The sequence below is a fragment of the Anomaloglossus baeobatrachus genome, chromosome 2, assembly GCF_048569485.1.
Source record: "Anomaloglossus baeobatrachus isolate aAnoBae1 chromosome 2, aAnoBae1.hap1, whole genome shotgun sequence".
NCBI lineage: Eukaryota > Metazoa > Chordata > Amphibia > Anura > Aromobatidae > Anomaloglossus > Anomaloglossus baeobatrachus.
In genome coordinates, this window is record NC_134354.1 from 422,521,494 (window position 1) to 422,539,834 (window position 18,341).

General features: G+C 47.4%; 1 protein-coding gene across 1 annotated transcript in view; it reads right to left on the bottom strand.

The window, feature by feature from the left end:
- The window catches only part of RNF19B (ring finger protein 19B), a 48,383-nt gene that overhangs the window by 14,597 nt on the left and 15,445 nt on the right, over nt 1–18,341 (bottom strand). The window contains exons 2-8 of the mRNA XM_075336180.1: nt 9,694–9,899; nt 9,423–9,567; nt 9,179–9,341; nt 6,747–6,861; nt 6,527–6,664; nt 6,135–6,357; nt 3,626–3,757 (exon numbers count right to left, since the gene is read on the bottom strand). Of these exons, the coding sequence (XP_075192295.1) occupies nt 3,626–3,757; nt 6,135–6,357; nt 6,527–6,664; nt 6,747–6,861; nt 9,179–9,341; nt 9,423–9,567; nt 9,694–9,899 (1,122 nt within the window). The remainder of the gene's footprint in view (nt 1–3,625; nt 3,758–6,134; nt 6,358–6,526; nt 6,665–6,746; nt 6,862–9,178; nt 9,342–9,422; nt 9,568–9,693; nt 9,900–18,341) is intronic.

Below are 18,341 nucleotides of genomic sequence, written 5' to 3' on the forward strand. Positions count from 1 at the left end.
CTGAAATGGATTCTCTCGTGCTGCGAAGCTGACTCCTCCACAAGAGGAGCTGGTGGGGAAATATTTAACATCTTATTGATGTTAAATATAAGATCATTAACTATGGCGTCACCATCTGGTGTATCTAGATTGAGAGCGGTCCCAGGATCAGAATCCTGATCAGTTACGTCCGCCTCATCACCCATAGATTCATCTCGCTGGGATCCTGACCATTGAGATGAATGTGAAGGCCCGTCATAGCGAGCCCGCTTAGGCTGCCCGGGGCCATCGTCCGAGTCAGAGTCTTCACCCTGAGGCGTATATGCCCGTCCCGGAGCTTGGAGCTGAGGGGGACCAGGGGGCAATGATTGCACAGTGTCCGTGGCCTGAAGTACAGGCCTAGCTCGCAATGTGTCAAGAATTTGTGACATAGTGAGAGACATTCTGTCAGCAAAAGCTGCAAACTCCGTTCCTGTCACCTGGACAGCATTCACAGGTGGTACACCCTGGGTCACGTCCAGCAGAGGTCCCGACTGTGCAAGCGCCGCAGGGGCCGAGCACTGCACACAATGGGGGTCCGTGGAGCCTGCCGGTAGAAAAGTCCCACATGCGGTGCAGGAAGCATATAATGTCTGTGCCTTGGCACCCTTGCGTTTTACGGACGACATGCTGCTGGCTCTCTGCAATGTGAGAGAGTCTATAGCCAAAGGGCGACCAGCGCTATGCAATACAAAGTATTTGTAGAAACAAAATACTAAGAATACTACTGGCACAAGAGGGGGTGAGCCCTGAGGGCTGCTTACCGCCCGCTGAATAGCGGGTAAGAGGCTGCAGAATTCCTTGTCTGGGTCTCCCCGGCTCCCCTCTGCAGCTCAGCGTGTCAGCAGGAATGGCTGCCGGCGTCTGTGGAGAGGGGCGGTCCGTGGGAGTTCCCAAACAAAAGTGCGGGAAACAGTGTCCCCTCTGTGCCGATTGTGAGGGCTGGAGTATGTAAAAACGACTCCAGCCCTCAGCGCTGATGCACTGGCCAGCGTCCCGCCCCTCTCCTGACTGGCAGGTCTGGGGGCGGGAACGAACGGAAGCAGGCCGCAAAAGCCGGGGACTCGAGTTATCAGCGCGGCCGCCGTAAAAGCGCGGGCCGCGCTGAAGTCCCCGGCGCACCACAAGTGCCAGCCGCGCCGCAGTCCCAGCGGCCGGCATGACCGATTCCTAGACGTGGCCAGCGTCCCGCCCCTCTCCTGACTGGCAGGTCCGGGGGCGGGAACGAACGGAAGCAGGCCGCAAAAGCCGGGGACTCGAGTTATCAGCGCGGCCGCCGTAAAAGCGCGGGCCGCGCTGAAGTCCCCGGCGCACCACAAGTGCCAGCCGCGCCGCAGTCCCAGCGGCCGGCGCGACCGATTCCTAGAAGTGTGCCTGCTTCAGCGAAGCTGAATGAGGCCATGGCACAAGCGCCGTAGCGCTGATGTCCCCCGGCGCACTACAACACCCAGCATGCTGCGGTGTGAGCGCCAAATGCACGGGGACACAGAGTACCTTGAGGAAGCAGGGCCATGTCCCTGATGTACTCCGCTCCATCCAGCATCTTCTCCAGGGGCTGTAGATGGAGCACGGTCTCAGTGCCTGGAGACCAGTAAATCCCACTTCACCCAGAGCCCTGTAAAAAGGGATGGGGAAGGAATCAGCATGTGGGCTCCTGCCGCCGTACCCGCAATGGGTACCTCAACCTTACAAACACCTCCGACATACAGTGGGGTGAGAAGGGAGCATGCTGGGAGCCCTGTATGGGCCCTCTTTTCTTCCATCCGACATAGTCAGCAGCTGCTGCTGACTAAAAACAATGGAGCTATGCGTGCGTGTCTGACCTCCTTGCGCACAAAGCTAAAACTGAGGAATCTGTACTCCTACGGGAGGGTGTATAGCCAGAAGGGGAGGGGCCTTACACTTTTAAGTGTAGTTCTTTGTGCGGCCTCCAGAGGGCAGTAGCTATACACCCACTGTCTGGGTCTCCCAATTAGGAGCGAAAAAGAAACAAAAATTAAACTGCACATTAGCTTATAATGGAATTGTTGGTGTGCGGTGGACTATAGATAGAAAAAAAATAATGTATAACTAACTATGACAACCTATATTCTAGTACAATACACAAACACCCCAAATCTATTCTCCCCAAAATAAGAGAAGAGCTAAGCCAAATGTGGGGTAGGTATACTGTACAGGCAATTAGATTACAGTATAAGCAATGTGCTGTACTGGTTAGCAGAAAGTACAATACTGTAATTGATAACCATGCTATATAGTATGTACTGTACAATGGTATACAGTATACAGTACATATGTACAGAAAGTTACCTCCAGAGCGGGTCAGAGCGCGGTGAAAGGACGAAACTAGAAGCGTACATGGTGAGTATTTGCTCTTATTGCAAATCATTGCTATTGAACCAAGTTGTAAACCAAGTTACAAATTTTTAAAAAGTTTGCTTGTCTTGCAAAACGCTCTCAAACCAAAGTTATTTAATCCAAGGTTCCTCTGTACCACCATATAGTAATTTTGGTCAACATTTTATAGCAATGTCCCCATCCTGTAGTAATGAGGCCATATTGTCCCCTTGTAGTAATTTGCCAATCCTGTTGTAATATCCCGTGTTATGATGTTCAAAAAAAAAAAAAAAATTCTCCACACCTGTCCTCCATTCCCTCGGTGTCCTCTTACGTGCTTCTTTCAGCACGAAAGTACCTAGACCCCGTGACTATTGTTGTCTGGTACAAACTGCTGCCATCAGCGCTTTCCTACTGGGGAACAATTTGTGGCACTGCTCTCTTCACATCTTTACTAATGACAGCTTCGGGCCAATCAAAATACACCCACTAACTACAACTCTGATTGGCCAGCGGCAGCTGCCATTAGTAAAGATGTGTAGTGACGTGCTTCTCTGTGCGGTGCCGCAAATTAAATTAATCTGAAAAAAAGTGCCGATGGCAGCGGCCCCGTGTACCGGCCGCAATAGTCACGGGGTCTAGGTGTTTGCGGTCCGCAAGAAGCAGCCTCAGGGGCCGCATGCCGCCCGCGTGTTTGAGACCTTTGGTGTATTACGATCGTTACCGATCAACGTTCTCAGGTTTACACCGCCAGTCTGGACCCAGGTGAAATAGCGTCAACTATGTGGGGCATCACTGTTTTTTAAATTAAGTCCATGAGACTCAGGTAGAAGCTCTATAGGCTACACTGAGAAAGGGACATCTGGTCCACACAAACTCCTGTGTGAGCCTGGTAATTGGTTTTCAGGTCACGTGGGCCAGAAGAGGACCTGATCAGCAGCGGAAGCTGGGGAAGACTACAATCAGTACGTATTTTAATATACTTACACACCATTACATAATTGCAATGGATTCTCCAATAAAAGGTTTTGATGAGACTTGCTCTGAGTCTCCGTGCTTGGCTCTCATGACTACCCTATGCTGGCCCACCAATCTCTCCACACATTCAGTACAATGAATACATTGCTCTCTGCTTAAACCTCCGGTTGGCTCATTCCTCTCATGAACCGGCCATATTTTCTGCACCTCTAAATCCAATGTGAAATTATATATAGGGTCAGAAAAGCATTTGCCGGAAGAACCAAAAAAGTGTTCTGAAAAAGAAACTTACCTTTCCTGTGGGTTGTAAGAACTTATGATTGAGCCAGCCATTGCCCTGGTGCTGGCACTGTCACTTGCGGCTCCAAGGCTGACGGAATCTTTTTGGCACGTGTCTTTCTGTACATCTGCCTGAACCTCCAGCCTGCAGCAACAGTAACAATAATTAAAAAGGGAGCAAAAACAAGCACTGACACAATCATACTGGCCTGGAGAATCATGCTACAAGGTCATTTTTTCTGTGGACAAAATAAAAAAAAACAAAAAAAAAAAAAACCACACAACACACATCCGGCATTGTAAGTTACATTGGAGCATGTAACAGCTACGTGCGATTGAACGGTAAAACGTTCATCACATGCACATCGTTCAATTCCTAAGATGAACAGATCTTGCCTACGTCCTGCGGCTCCCGGCCGGCAATGCGGAAGGAAGGAGGTGGGCGGGATGTTTAAGTCCCGCTCATCTCCGCCCCTCAGCTTCTATTGGCCGGCTGCCGCGTGACATCGGTGTGATGCCAAACGTCCCTCCCACTCCAGGAAGTGGATGTTCGCCGCCCACATCGAGGTCGTATGGATGGGTAAGTACGTGTGATGGGGGGGAGGGGGGAGTTACTTGTTTGTGTAACACGTTCAACAAATTGAACATGCCGCACATACGATGGGGGCGGGTACTATCGCATACGATATCATATGCTGGATCGTAACATGTAAAGCAGGCTTTAGTCTATATGACCAGAAGGGGAAAAAAAAAAAAAAAAAAAAAAAAGAGAAAAAAAAAGTTATGGCTCTTGGAAGGAAAAAAAACGAAAGTACAAATATGAACAAGTGCGGATCCTGAATGTAAGGACGCAAGTCTAATTTATCAAGAAATTTATCAGGAAAACTGTCCTCGCTCATCTCTCAACTGCTCCGGGAAGAGAACAGCTGCAAAGTGATTGGATGAAGTGCAAAAAGCCAAGGTTTTCTGATAAGATGACAGATAAATGGACAAGCTGATTTTCTGCTGGCTAGGAATTAAACTAAATTTGAGAGCCCCAAGATTCTTGTAGTAGACAATATTAAGTCCTTTATTCTCAACGCATGTTAAAGTCTATTCAGCTTCATCAAAATAAAAAAACCACATTACATACAGGGGCAGATTTATAGGATTATCTCAGCACAGGAATATTGTTTTAACATACAATTGTGGCAATTAATATTGCAAGATCTACTCATTAAAGGGAATCTGCCACCAGGTTTTTGCTGCCCAATCTGGGAGCAGCAGAGACCCTTATTCCAGCGATGTGTCCTAAGCTGTTTGCTATAAAATAATGTCAAAATGTTTTCTCTGCTGCAGATCTAGCAGAGGAGGAAACCCTGAGACGTCCTTTGATTCTATGCCTTTCAAGGCCTCTCCGGCATGCATACTATATGTCTGGGGCCAGTAATTATAAGTATATTTTTTTCGTACCTTATGGCCTTTGGTTATGGTGTTTTACATGTAATTCCATACACTCCGGTCGTGGCTGGACCCTTCACGGTACTATCAATTTCTTGTACGATGTTATTGAGACATTTATAATAGAGTACTGGTAGTGTCTACCCGCCCGTGTGTGTTGGTTATTTACATTTCAATTATATGTTCTCACCTCTCCCACGACTATAGTGTGACATCATAACCTGTACCCTTTCCTCTCCCACGGCTATTTTCTGTTTAATGTTATTTGGAAGTACTATTGTGCCATCCAAACAACCCTTGTTTTAACATTCTACCTCTTCCATGGCTATTTGGGACTGTGAATACTGGGTATTGGTCATTTGTTACACAAATGTGCTGATTATACCATCTTATTAATCCTTTTTCAAATATCCTACCTCTCCCACGGCTATTTGGGATTGTGAACATTGGGTCTCATTGCCATACTGTATTACTTTGGCCTTCCCAATACAATATTGTTCACTTTTTCCATGGTCACTGGCACTTAACATTTACTGTGTCATCCTTTGTCACACCCTATGCCCCCCTTGATTCAGTGGTAGTTGTTTTTAATCTACATCCTATTGCTGTTTTGCGTGTGTCTTTTCCTAATAAACAATTTGTTTGCATATACACTCGATTGTTCTCCCTTCTTTGCATTCTATTGCGAGTGATGCATATGCGCCGCTAGTACACAAGTGCTGGTGGCCCATTTACCATATGGCTCATGTTTCGAGAAATGTTCTCGAAAATTAGGAGGTCAAATCCTAGTGACAGATTCCCTTTAAAGCGTACTTTGTTTGAGGAACAACCCCTTTATCCCTAACCAGCAAGGCAGCAAATCCGCTTCTCCGTTGATGTCTGAACATTGTTGAGCTTTTGTAGGAATTGTGCTTTCTTACAAGTCTACCAAGTGTGCACTTGCCGCAACTTACTAACTTGTCTGAATAACGCCAATATGCGCTTTTCTGTTCTTGTGCTCAAAGTTTTTCCATTGGACAGGTTTGATAAATAAGGCCTCATGCATTTCAGTGTACAATTCTAAAATATCCATTATGAAGTACCTGCAGTACTTGGCCCTTCCACCACTCAGCATACCACCAGTTAACGTCCCGCCAGTTAAAGTACCCCCAGAGAGAGCCGCAAAGCTGGCAGTCTCACTGTAGTTTCCTTGCAGAACACTAAGGCCATCTGTGGGGCTTCCACTGGTGCTCAGGACGCTTGTAAGGCCCTCCATGCTGCTTTCCCCAATACTTGGGTTCTTCAGTGCCCGCCAAGCATCTGCCACTAAAAACAGAAAATAAGCATTGACAGCACATATATAACATTAACAGGTCCAACATAAATATACAGGCCATAAGATAGTTGTTAATTTAAATGGGTATCACTTGTTTTTACTACTAAAGATGTCCCCATTTAAAGTTCCCATCTCATAAGGAGTACCCTGGCAAATTACCTGTAATTGGTCCATCTTCTTCAAAGTCAATTTTGACCCCTTTGCCATTAGCTGTGCTAACTCCACATCCTCCACCGCGGCATAATGAAACTGGCACCACTCCATACACATAAGCTAGCATGATGGGAACACCTATCCCTAAACAAACAAAAACATGGACATCAGAGGAGATCAAAATTAGGTATGTCTGATCCTCATTTTCCTGGTTCCTTTAACGTACCAACACTGACTGCTGCCACCACAGGAGATGCAATTACAGATAGGATAACTCCTCCGGTCACTGCCAAATTTTTCTTGTGTTTAGAGGTTTTTTTGTTCTCAAAGCGGCCATGAATCTGTAGAGGAACCAGAGCTAAAAAAATTAGATACACAAGTCTCTTTTGGTGGATGTGATTACTAATAAAAAAAAAAAAACCACATGAAAAAACCTGAATGTGGTGCACATGCTCAAATTATGCGCCATTCATTGTCTATGGGACTGCCAAAGAAAGTAGAGGGCATGGGCAGGGTCCTCTCTCCTCCTGTTCCTGTCTGTGCCTTGTATTGCTCATGATTATTGTACTTGTCCCTCCTATGTATATCACATGTAAAAGCACCATGGAATAAATGGCATGATAATAATAAAAATAATAATGCTATGAAAAATGAAAGGGCAATACTGTTCAGTTGGGGGATTAACCATCTTATAAAGTAAATATTCTAGCAACAACTTTGAAAAAGGCAATAATTTTAACCCCTTCATGACCATGCTATTTTCGGTGTTTTCAGGGGAAGGGGGAGAATTCTCCCCTTCTTCCAGGAGCCATTACTTTATTTCTGCCAATATAGCCATATGAGGGCTTGGTTTTCTGCGGGAAGAATTGTAATTTTGAATGAAATCGTTCATTTTACCATAAATTGTACTGGAAACCAGCAAGAAAAGTGCAAGTCCCAGTTTTTTTTCTCTTATTTGCCATATTCACTATATGGTAAAACTGAACTGGGAGTATGAGTTTATAGGTCAGTACGAGTATGTAGTGTGAGAAGGTCCCTGGAAAAGTCCTTCAGCAGAGATGTGCATCATTGAGGTTGATCGTCTCAGTGATGCAAGCCTGGAATCCGTCTCCAGCATGGTTAATGCTGAGAGTTAATAGAGCATGTCAGGGCCAGGTTTACGAGCAGTGAGATGGGTGGGAAAGACTGCTCATGTATCTCCACCCTGGGAGGTGGTACAGGAGGTAAAAATGGAGACTAGTAGTCTTATTCAGGTGTCTGTGTGTGGTGGTGTGCAGACCTCTAGCAGTGTTGCTTTTGATAGTTATAGAACTAAAAGTCCCAGCCACTCCAAGCAAGGGTTGCTGAGCGGGTGAGGGATGCATTAAAGTGCGAAGGTGGCAGTTAAGGGAACCTGTCACCAGTTTTTTCACTATTAAATCAAAAGTGTCACCTTCTGCAGCTCCTGGGCTGCATTATATGAAGGTGCACCTTGTTGAAGACTCCTCTTGCAGATCCCAAAAAGAACTTTATAAAAACTGACTGCCACGTATGCTAATTACCTGATCTCGTCAGACGGGCATGCTCATTTTCAGCTCCTGTCTCTCCTTGCTCACCATCGTCCTTTCATGATTGCCGTGGATGATACCTCTGTCATCATCCACGTTGCTCTGCCAAATCTCGTGCCTGCGCACTTCGCTCCAGGGAAAGCTGGGTACTAGCTGCTGGTAATGAATAGATAAACAGTGGCCAGCGCGTGCGCATTAACGTGGAGGCAGAGCTAAGTGTGCAGGCACGAGAATTAGGTTGGGTAAGAGTATGACACAGGGGACATCATGCACACCGTCGACCATAATCTCACGCATGCGCAAATACCGCACCAGCTCGCGCGATGGCAACTATGTTTTCGGCTCGGCCCATGATGGGACAGAGCAAACTGCGCCTGCGTGAGCCGGGAATGACTCTGCACAGGCGCAAGATTTGGCAGAGCAACATGGATGATGGAGGAGTCATCCATGTCAAATCATGAAAGGAGGACGGCGAGCAAGGCCAAAAGGAAGGACAGGAGCTGAAAATGAGCACGCCCGTCTGATGAGATCAGGTAATTAGCATAAGCGGCGGTCAGATTTTATAAAGTTTTTTTTGGGGTCTGCAAGCGGTGTCAAGGGAACAACATGCACCTTCATAGAATGCAGCCCAGGAGCTGCAGAAGGTGGTACTTTTAGTTTATTAGTGAAAAAACTGGTGATAGGTTCCCTATAACTGTGTAGCTAAACAGAATATCATAGTTTGTGATAACTGCTAATTTGTCTTGGATATTGTCGCAGTTGCTGTAAAAGCAAAAGAAAAAAAAGGGAGGGGGGGAGGGGGATCTTGTGATCGGGGGCTGCCATAAAGTGCGAAGGTTGTAGCTATGTGCATAGTTTAACACAATATCATACTTTGGTGTTTTCCATTGTTTTTCTGCTTTTATCTCTACCATTTAGTATGTGCTCCATGGGCAATACTACCAGGTGTGCATCTTGTGGGATCTATTTATGGCTTGAGCAGCTGTTTGAGGGTGAATATATGTCTGTGCTTGACGTCAACATGTTCCATTATCTGGGCTTCCAAATATGCATCTAAACATGCAGCTTTTACCATGAAGAAGAATAAAAAAAGCAAAAAACAAAAACAAACCTTTCTTCCCACGTAAACTGGAATCCCTATGACCATGGCAGGAATGGCAATGCCAGCGATCAGAGATATGCCAACTGGAGCACCAATCAAAGTTCCCAATTGCCAAATAATTTTCTTCTTCCTGCTCCATGGCTTTTTACCCCAAAATGTACAACCTGAAGGGCTGTAAGAGAATAATTGTAATGAGACTAATGCCACCAGTTAAAATGAAGAGCTCCTGTGCATTTCACAGGGACATGATTACCTGAGGTAGTGTAGATCAGAGATCTCCTTCATACAGAGCCAGCAGAACTCGCAGCCGCACACTGCGCAAGTCATGTGATTACAGCTGCCATCATTCATCTTGATGATGTAAGCGCTACATCGAGGGCATGATTTCATGTCGTCAGCTGGGAAAAGACAACATTTGTCAGAATAGAAGATCCCGGCATAATCACCCAATTTAATGTTGCATGTGGCTATAATCTACATACAGTGTGAAAACGGTATGTGACAGAAATCCTAGATATACGTACCTGAACCGGATTCCTGACCATAGCTGATCCCAGATGGGTGCTTCCGGCGCACCCCAAATGAAGGCGCCCGCTGTTGGCGTGCCATGTCACAGGTTTGATTTGGGTGCCACACATGTTTGCAGTGGTAACAAAATTCTGTTTGGCAACCTTCTCGCTCGCAAACCAGTCTGGGGCAGCTGGCACAGCCATAGGCAATAACTGCATACCTGAAACAACAATAGAAGGTCATACAAACAGCACTGCTCTGCCTCTTCTCTCCACTTACAGCTTGTGTACCAGATACAGCATTGTAGGTCTGCCCGAGACAAGTGAGGTGTGTGAAGGAGCTAAGCCAGCCCCCTTCAGTGTCAGATGATGCATAGACACAGCAGGAGACGGGCTTAAAGGGAACCTGTCACCTAGAATATGCGTTCTGACCCATCAGCAGACGCATGTGTACCCTAATTACACCTCCCGAACCATCCCTGTGTTGTAAAATTGTATAATATGAAAGTAATAAAAAACGTTTAATTACCTTCGTATTTCATATGTAAATAGCAGGGAATGTGGTCACAGGGGCGGCGCCTTGCCCTATGGACATCTGCATAATTCTGTTGTATCACGCCCCTGTGGGTGTGATACCATGGAGCGACGTCCCCGTCTCTCATTCTATCCTGTGCGCATTGCAGCAGGCTTCTCTTCCAGGTTCTCCTTGTCAGTTTTAGATGCGCACTGCGCATGCAGTGAACTGACTGACTGAACACCCGGAAACGAAGCCTGCTGCAATGCGAGCAGGATAGAATGAGCGATGGGGACGTCGCTCCATGGTATCACACCCACAGGGGAGTGATACCACGGAAAGTATGCAGGGCAAGGTGCCGCCCCTGTGACCACATTCCCTGCTATTTACAGAGGAAATATGATGGTAATAAAACGTTTTTTATTACTTTCATATTACACAATTTTACAACACAGGGATGGGTAGGGAGGTGTAATTAGGGCACACATGAGTCTGCTGATAGGTCAGAACGCATATTCTAGGTGACAGGTTCCCTTTAACTTTTGAAGTGAGCTGATCAACCAGCCCATTCACACACACGATTGGTGCCAAACCGGAAACAATATTCTGTGTTTAGCTCAAGCTAGATGGGACAATATTTGTTTTCTTAAGTCAAAGAAAAAAAATTGTACAAAATGCAGTGTATTACAGGAAAATGCATGAAATATTCCTTCTAGTAACAAACCAATAAAAATTGGCTGCATTAAAGGGTTATTCCCATCTCATCTCAAAGATCCTATCCCAATATGTAGTAGGTATAATATTAGCAAATATTAGAAATGTAGTATAGTTCTTCTGATTCACTGTGTCTCTTACCTCATGTGCAGGGTATTGTAGCTTAGGTATCCATGGTTACAACCACAAGAAACTAAATGCCACTATATGAATGTTCGTAAGGAAAACTATTCTACATTTCTAATTGGAGGTATTTGCTAATATTACACCTACTACATTTTGGGATAGGATCTTGGAGATGAGAATACCCTTTTAAGTGCAATTGGTAAGACAATAAAAGCATATTCAGTTTCATCGATCTTTAGAGTCACCATCTACTATTCTACCGGATAGCATGTATTCCATTGGTCACTGTAACTGTAGGGGCTCCCAACAGGAGGTGGTGTATCAAAGGAAAAAAACAAACAAACAAACATATGGAGAGAAAAAAAAAAGCTAGGAGAAAAAAAAAAAAAAAAAAAAAAAAAGAGGGGAGAAAAAAATGGGGAGGGTAGGAGGGACACACAGCATGATGACTGACAGCCGCCTCAGCATTGCATCAGTTCAGAGTTGGCTGTCAGTCAGTGCCAGGAGAGGGGTGATTACAGCCACCAATCACTATGGACAGAACGGTCACTGGAACCGAGACACACGTGCCTTTATGACTGAAAGCCCAAGACTGCCAGGAGCTCATCTCCTCCTGGCAGCAGGATTCAGAGTGCGATGGAACAGAACTAGCCTGGAGAGTTACTCCACATCTGCAGGTTAATAGTGCTTTTTTTTTTTTTTTTAAACAGATTCCCTTTAAACTATACTGAACATATATTGTAACCACAGTCTGTAAATGCACTATCCAATGTAAATTTATTTACTTCAAAGGGGTTTTCTGCATAAAAAAAAAAAAGCATAAAAAAATAAGCTCAATAAAAAGGGTGTTTAAACCTAATAAAGTAACAGAGGAAACAATACTTCCACATTTATTCCAGCAGTGTCTCTGCCACCCTCCAGGGATGTGAAGTGACACCCTACATGCTCGCTGCTGCCAAGCACTGGCTACAGTGGTATACAACACGAAACAGGTCATCAACATTGCAGCCAGGAAGACAGGAAGCATGGCACTGAAGCAGCAGAAGACGGGAGAGTACCATTTCTTCTCTAAGCTATGACTTTTACAAGCTTAAAATGTTTTAAACATCTGGGAAAACCCACTTAAAGGGAACCTGTCACCACTTCGTCCATCTTCTGAAGCCACGGTCCATGACACATTTGCCATCATCCACACTCGCCTGCATTCAGGTCCTGAGCAGGGCAGATCAAAGCATTGTAGTGCGCCTGTCCAAGACCGGATGTATGACGTAGACGTGTCATGCACCGCGGCTTCAGAAGGACAAAAATGGCCGAAAGAGGCGGCACCGGTGATACCTAACGGACGTGTGGTTGGGCGAGTATTATAAAGTGTTTTTTATGTTATACCCCCGTCCTGGGCTCTTATATACAGCATGTTAGAATGCTGTATATAAGAGCCCGGTGGTGGTGGCCACAGCTTATAGGCCCCAAATCTGGTGACAGGTTCCCTTTAAGAGAACCTGTCAGCATGATTTTGTAATGGAAAACAAATATATGGCTGCAATACTGATTACATTAATACCTTTGGTGAAGTAACCTGCTTTGTGGTTCCTCTTTAATCACCATTTGAAGGTTTCTACTAATTAGATTTCGGCACACATGCCAATGGGTATTGCCAATCTTTGATTCCCCAGCCCCTCCCCCTTTCCTTCAGTCTATGAATGACCGACCTCCTGTTTGAAATTTCATCAGTGACCTGTCATTCACAGATCGGAGACAGGCGGAAGGGCTGGGGAATCACAGACAGGGAGGAGAATACCCAGTGCACAGTCTAGTACCGGTGGACCAAAATCTAATTAGCAAAAAAAAAAAAAAAACTTTAAATAGTAATTAAAGAGCCATAAAGCAGATTTCTTCACCAAAAGGTATCAATTTAATTTGTATTACTGCAATGTTTTCACTTTGCATTACAGAATCATACTCACAGGTTTTCTTTAAAGGGAATCTGCGGGGCGGTCTGGTCCGATGGGCGTCGTTGATCTTCACTTGGCACCTCCTCTCTGCTTGTAATTGCAGTCCTACTTCTTGCTTGATGTGGCTGACGCATCCTATCTCATCCAGTGTCCTCCTGCGCACAAGCACTTCTCTCTGCCCTGCTGCAGGCACAGCAAAGTACTGTAATGCACAGGCACATGGAAAGTTCAAAGAATGCATGCGTGCAACCATACTTTGAGGGCAGAGAGAAGTGTGCATGCGCAGGAGCCCAATGGAAGACACTGAGGAGGACGTTGGACTCGTCATTCACACGAAGCAGGGAAAGAGGACTGTGATCGCAAGAAGGGAGGAGGCACCGGATCAAGAGGAGTGATGCCCATCAGATTGGACTGCCCCATAGGCGAGTTGTTCATAGGCTCCCTTTAAGGCAATGGGGCACTAACAACCAAACAAAACATAAAAACGTATAGGGTCGTTGTTAGCACAGAATGAATATTCAAACCCAGCACAGGCACATGTGCATCATATCATGTTAGCTATATAATACACCTTCTCACCTGCTTGTTTTCCCTCAATCTCCATCCTCCCCTTTTCTTTGGCAGCTCTGGCTTCACAGAGCCAAAGAAGAGATGAGATAGAGGGAAAACAAGCAGGTGGAAAGGAATATTTAAAAAAGGGGTGGTTCACCCATATTTATTATTTGCTAGATCGATATTATGAGCGGCGCTATTCCGGACCGCCGGTCCCCATCGCCTGACCCCTGAGCTCTGTGATCTCGGGGATCTGGTGAGGTCACGTCAACTTCCTGCTGACCTCACATCACCGTGGCCGGCTCAGTCTCCGTGAGTGATTGGCTATGGGCAGTGTTTCACCGCTCAGCACAGCCTAGCGTCAGAGCCTATCAGCTCCCTGCTCCCTCCTCCCTCACAGCAGAACGCTGCAAGCAGGAGACACGCTGGGCTGTGACAGCGGTGAAACGCCGCCCATAGCACAGTAACTCAGCAAGACTGCGGCCGGGTCACGTGATCAGGAAGTTGTGACATCACTGGATCCCCGAGGTCAAGGAGCCCGGGGGGTCAGGCATGGGGAACAGCGGTCTGCAATAGCGCCTCTCACAGGCAGTATTGCCAACACAAGGTATTGGAGAGAAACGGTTTCTCAACATAATATCGATCAAGCAAATAATAAATATGGGTGAACCACTTCTATAAATATAATTAGCCCCGCCATGATGCATGAGCGCCTGCACTTGGTTTGAACCAGGGTGGATAAAAATCAATGTTTTTTTAAAAAAAAAAAAAAAAATAAAAATAAAAAAAATAAAATCAGATTGTTTTGATTTAAATCGAATTTTTTTCAATAAAACTGCTTTTTGAGGAAAATATTTTACCATCCAAAGGTTCTTCCATCATGAGATAAAGCTGAGTTGTTTAACTCAGTAGAATAAAGGCTGTATATGTGTAACATTTACAATGCCATGCTCTTCCAGAGGTTTCTGTAGGATTAGTGGGCAGTTTCTCTCCTATATTATCACAGACGCTCGCTTTACTTACGCAGTTCTCAAAACTGAATTTGACTCCGCAGAGGTCCCAGCCTCTTCTTCACGGCAAAAATATTACAACATGAACAGAGTTGAGAAAAAAAGAGAATTTTGTTACTTACCGTAAATTCTTTTTCTTATAGTTCCGACATGGGAGACCCAGACCATGGGTGTATAGCTTCTGCCTCCGGAGGACACACAAAGTACTACACTAAAAGTGTAGCTCCTCCCTCAGAGCATATACACCCCCTGGATGACAAATCTAACCAGTTTAGTGCAAAAGCTGAAGGAGGACATCCACCCATAAGTAGAGATAGGGTAAAACCCGGAATAACCGGAACCTCTGTCTACAACAACAGCCGGTGAAAACACACGGAACAAGAACTGCCAACAGGCAACAGGGAGGGTGCTGGGTCTCCCATGTCGGAACTATAAGAAAAAGAATTTACGGTAAGTAACAAAATTCTCTTTTTCTTCATCGTTCCTTATGGGAGACCCAGACCATGGGACGTCTCAAAGCAGTCCATGGGTGGGAAATAAACAGAACTGGGAAGTAGGCGGAACCTAACTTCACAAATTGGCGACAGCCGCCTGAAGGATGAGTCTGCCCAAGCTCGCATCTGCCGAAGCATGAGCATGCACTTGGTAGTGCTTCGAAAAGGTGTGCAGACTAGACCAAGTGGCAGCCTGACAAACCTGCTGAGCCGTAGCCTGGTGCCTGAAAGCCCAGGAGGCGCCGACAGCTCTGGTCGAGTGCGCCTTAATCCCTGGCGGAGGGGGCACCTGAGAACATTGGTAGGCATCGGAGATGGCCGACCTAATCCAACGAGCTAGGGTCGGTTTAGAAGCAGAGAGACCCTTGCGCTGACCCGTGGTTAGCACAAAAAGAGAGGTGCACCGCCTAAGAGCGGCGGTGCGTGACACATAGATTCGGAGCGCCCGCACCAAATCCAAAGTATACAACGCTTTCTCAAAGCGATGAACAGGAGCCGGACAAAAGGAAGGCAATGAAATGTCCTGGTTAAGGTGGAAAGGAGACACCACCTTAGGGAGAAAGTCCGGAGTCTGACGAAGAACCACCTTGTCTTGGTGAAAAACCAGAAAAGGTGACTCCGAAGAGAGCGCAGCCAAATCAGAGACTCTCCTGAGAGAAGTTATGGCCACCAGAAAGACCACTTTCTGTGAAAGTCGAAACAAAGGAACCTCCCTAAGAGGCTCAAAGGGGGGTTTCTGTAAGGCTGTGAGGACCAGATTAAGGTCCCAGGGATCCAAAGGCCGCCGGTAAGGCGGAATGATGTGAGATGCGCCTTGCATGAAGGTGCGCACCTGGGCCAGTCGGGCGATACGCCGCTGGAACAATACCGACAGAGCAGAGACCTGTCCCTTGAGGGAATTGAGGGATAGTCCTAGCTGCTTACCGGACTGTAGAAAGGACAGGATGGTCGGTAAGGAAAACGGCCAAGGAGCATGGCCGGAAGAGCGACACCAGGACAGGAAAATCTTCCAAGTCCTGTGGTAAATCCTGGCCGAGGAAGACTTCCGAGCCTGAGTCATAGTGGAGATGACCTCGGAAGGAATGCCTGAAGTCGTCAAGATCCAGGACTCAAGAGCCACGCCGTCAATCTGAGAGCCGCAGAATTCTGGCGGAAAAACGGACCTTGAGAGAGAAGGTCTGGGCGGTCCGGGAGATGCCACGGCATTTCTACGGACAGACGGAGCAGGTCTGGGTACCAAGCTCGCCTGGGCCAGTCTGGAGCAATGATTATAACCCGACGGCCCTCCATTCTGATCTTGCGCAGGACTCTGGGCAAGAGAGCTAGAGGGGTGGGAACACTTAGGCCAGACGGAACTGGGACCAATGTTGAACCAGCGCGTCCGCTGCAAAGGCCTGAGGATCGTGGGAGCGAGCCACGTAAACCGGGACCTTGTTGTTGTGCCGGGATGCCATTAGATCCACTACCGGAGTGCCCCACTTGCGGCAGATTGACGGGAACACTGCCGGATGCAGGGCCCACTCGCCGCTGTCCACGGTTTGACGGCTGAGATAATCTGCCTCCCAGTTTTCTACGCCTGGGATGTGGACTGCGGATATGGTGGACTTGGAGTCCTCCGTCCACTGAAGGATGCGTTGAACCTCTAACATCGCCAGGCGGCTGCGAGTTCCGCCCTGGTGATTGATGTAGGCAACAGCTGTCGCGTTGTCCGACTGGACTCGAATGTGCTTGCCCACCAACAGGTGGTGAAAGGCTACGAGAGCTAGAAGTACAGCCCTGATTTCCAGCACATTGATCGAGAGGGCTGATTCGGACGGAGTCCAAGTGCCCTGTGCTCGGTGGTGGAGAAATACTGCTCCTCAGCCGGAGAGACTGGCGTCCGTGGTGAGGATCACCCAGGACGGAGTCAGGAAGGAGCGTCCCTGAGACAGAGAGAGGGGCCGAAGCCACCACTGAAGAGAGCTCCTGGTCTGTGGCGACAGAGCCACTAGCCTGTGCAAGGAAGAGGTCCGCTTGTCCCAAAAGCGGAGAATGTCCAGCTGCAGAGGACGCAGATGGAACTGGGCAAAGGGAACCGCTTCCATTGACGCCACCATCTGACCCAGCACCTGCATGAGGTGTCTGATGGAACGACGGCGGGGCTTCAACAGAGAACGCACCGCCAGATGAAGGGACTGCTGTTTGACTAAGGGCAGCTTCACAAGTGCCGGCAGAGTCTCGAATTGCATCCCTAGGTACGCAAGTTCCTGGGTCGGGGTCAGAGTGGACTTGGGCAGATTGACAAGCCACCCGAATTGGACAAGCGTGGCGAGAGTGAGCGAGACACTCCGCTGACAGTCTGCACTGGAAGAAGCCTTGACTAGAAGGTCGTCCAGGTAGGGGATTACTGCCAACCCCTGGAGATGCAGAACCGCAACCACTGCTGCCATGACCTTGGTGAAAACACGAGGGGCCGTGGCTAACCCGAAGGGGAGAGCCACGAATTGGAAATGTTCCTCTCCGATTGCAAAGCGTAGCCAACGCTGGTGTGAAACTGCAATTGGCACATGCAGATAAGCATCTCTGATGTCGATGGATGCTAGAAAATCTCCTTGGGTCATTGAGGCAATGACCGGTCGCAGAGATTCAATGCGAAAGTGCCGCACCTGAACATGCTTGTTGAGAAGCTTGAGATCCAGGATGGGCCGGAAGGAACCGTCCTTCTTGGGGACTAGGAAGAGGTTTGAGTAGAAACCTCTGAACCGCTCCCGGGCGGGAACTGGAACAATTACTCCGTTGGCCTGCAAGGATGCCACGGCCTGAGAGAAGGCGGCGGCTTTGGATCAGGGGGGAGTGGACATAAAAAAATCTGTTTGGCGGGCTGGAAGAAAATTCTATCCTGTAGCCGTGGGAGATGATATCCCGCACCCACTGATCGGAGACGTGTTGAAACCACACGTCGCCAAAGTGGGAGAGCCTGCCACCGACCAAGGACGTTGCTGGCGCAGCCAGATAGTCAAGAGGAGGCTGCCTTAGTGGCAGCGGCTCCTCCGTTCTTCTGAGGACGCGGCTTCGCGCGCCAGCTGGGTTTTCGATCCTTGGCTGAGTTAGTGGACGAAGCTGAGGGCTTAGAGGATGACCAGTTAGAGGAACGAAAGGGACGAAACCTCGACTGGTTCCTGCCCTGGACAGGTTTCCTGGTTCTAGTTTGTGGCAAGGAAGTACTCTTCCCGCCAGTAGCTTCCTTAATAATTTCATCCAGTTGTTCACCGAACAGCCGGGACCCAGCAAAGGGGAGCCCAGCAAGGTACTTCTTAGAAGA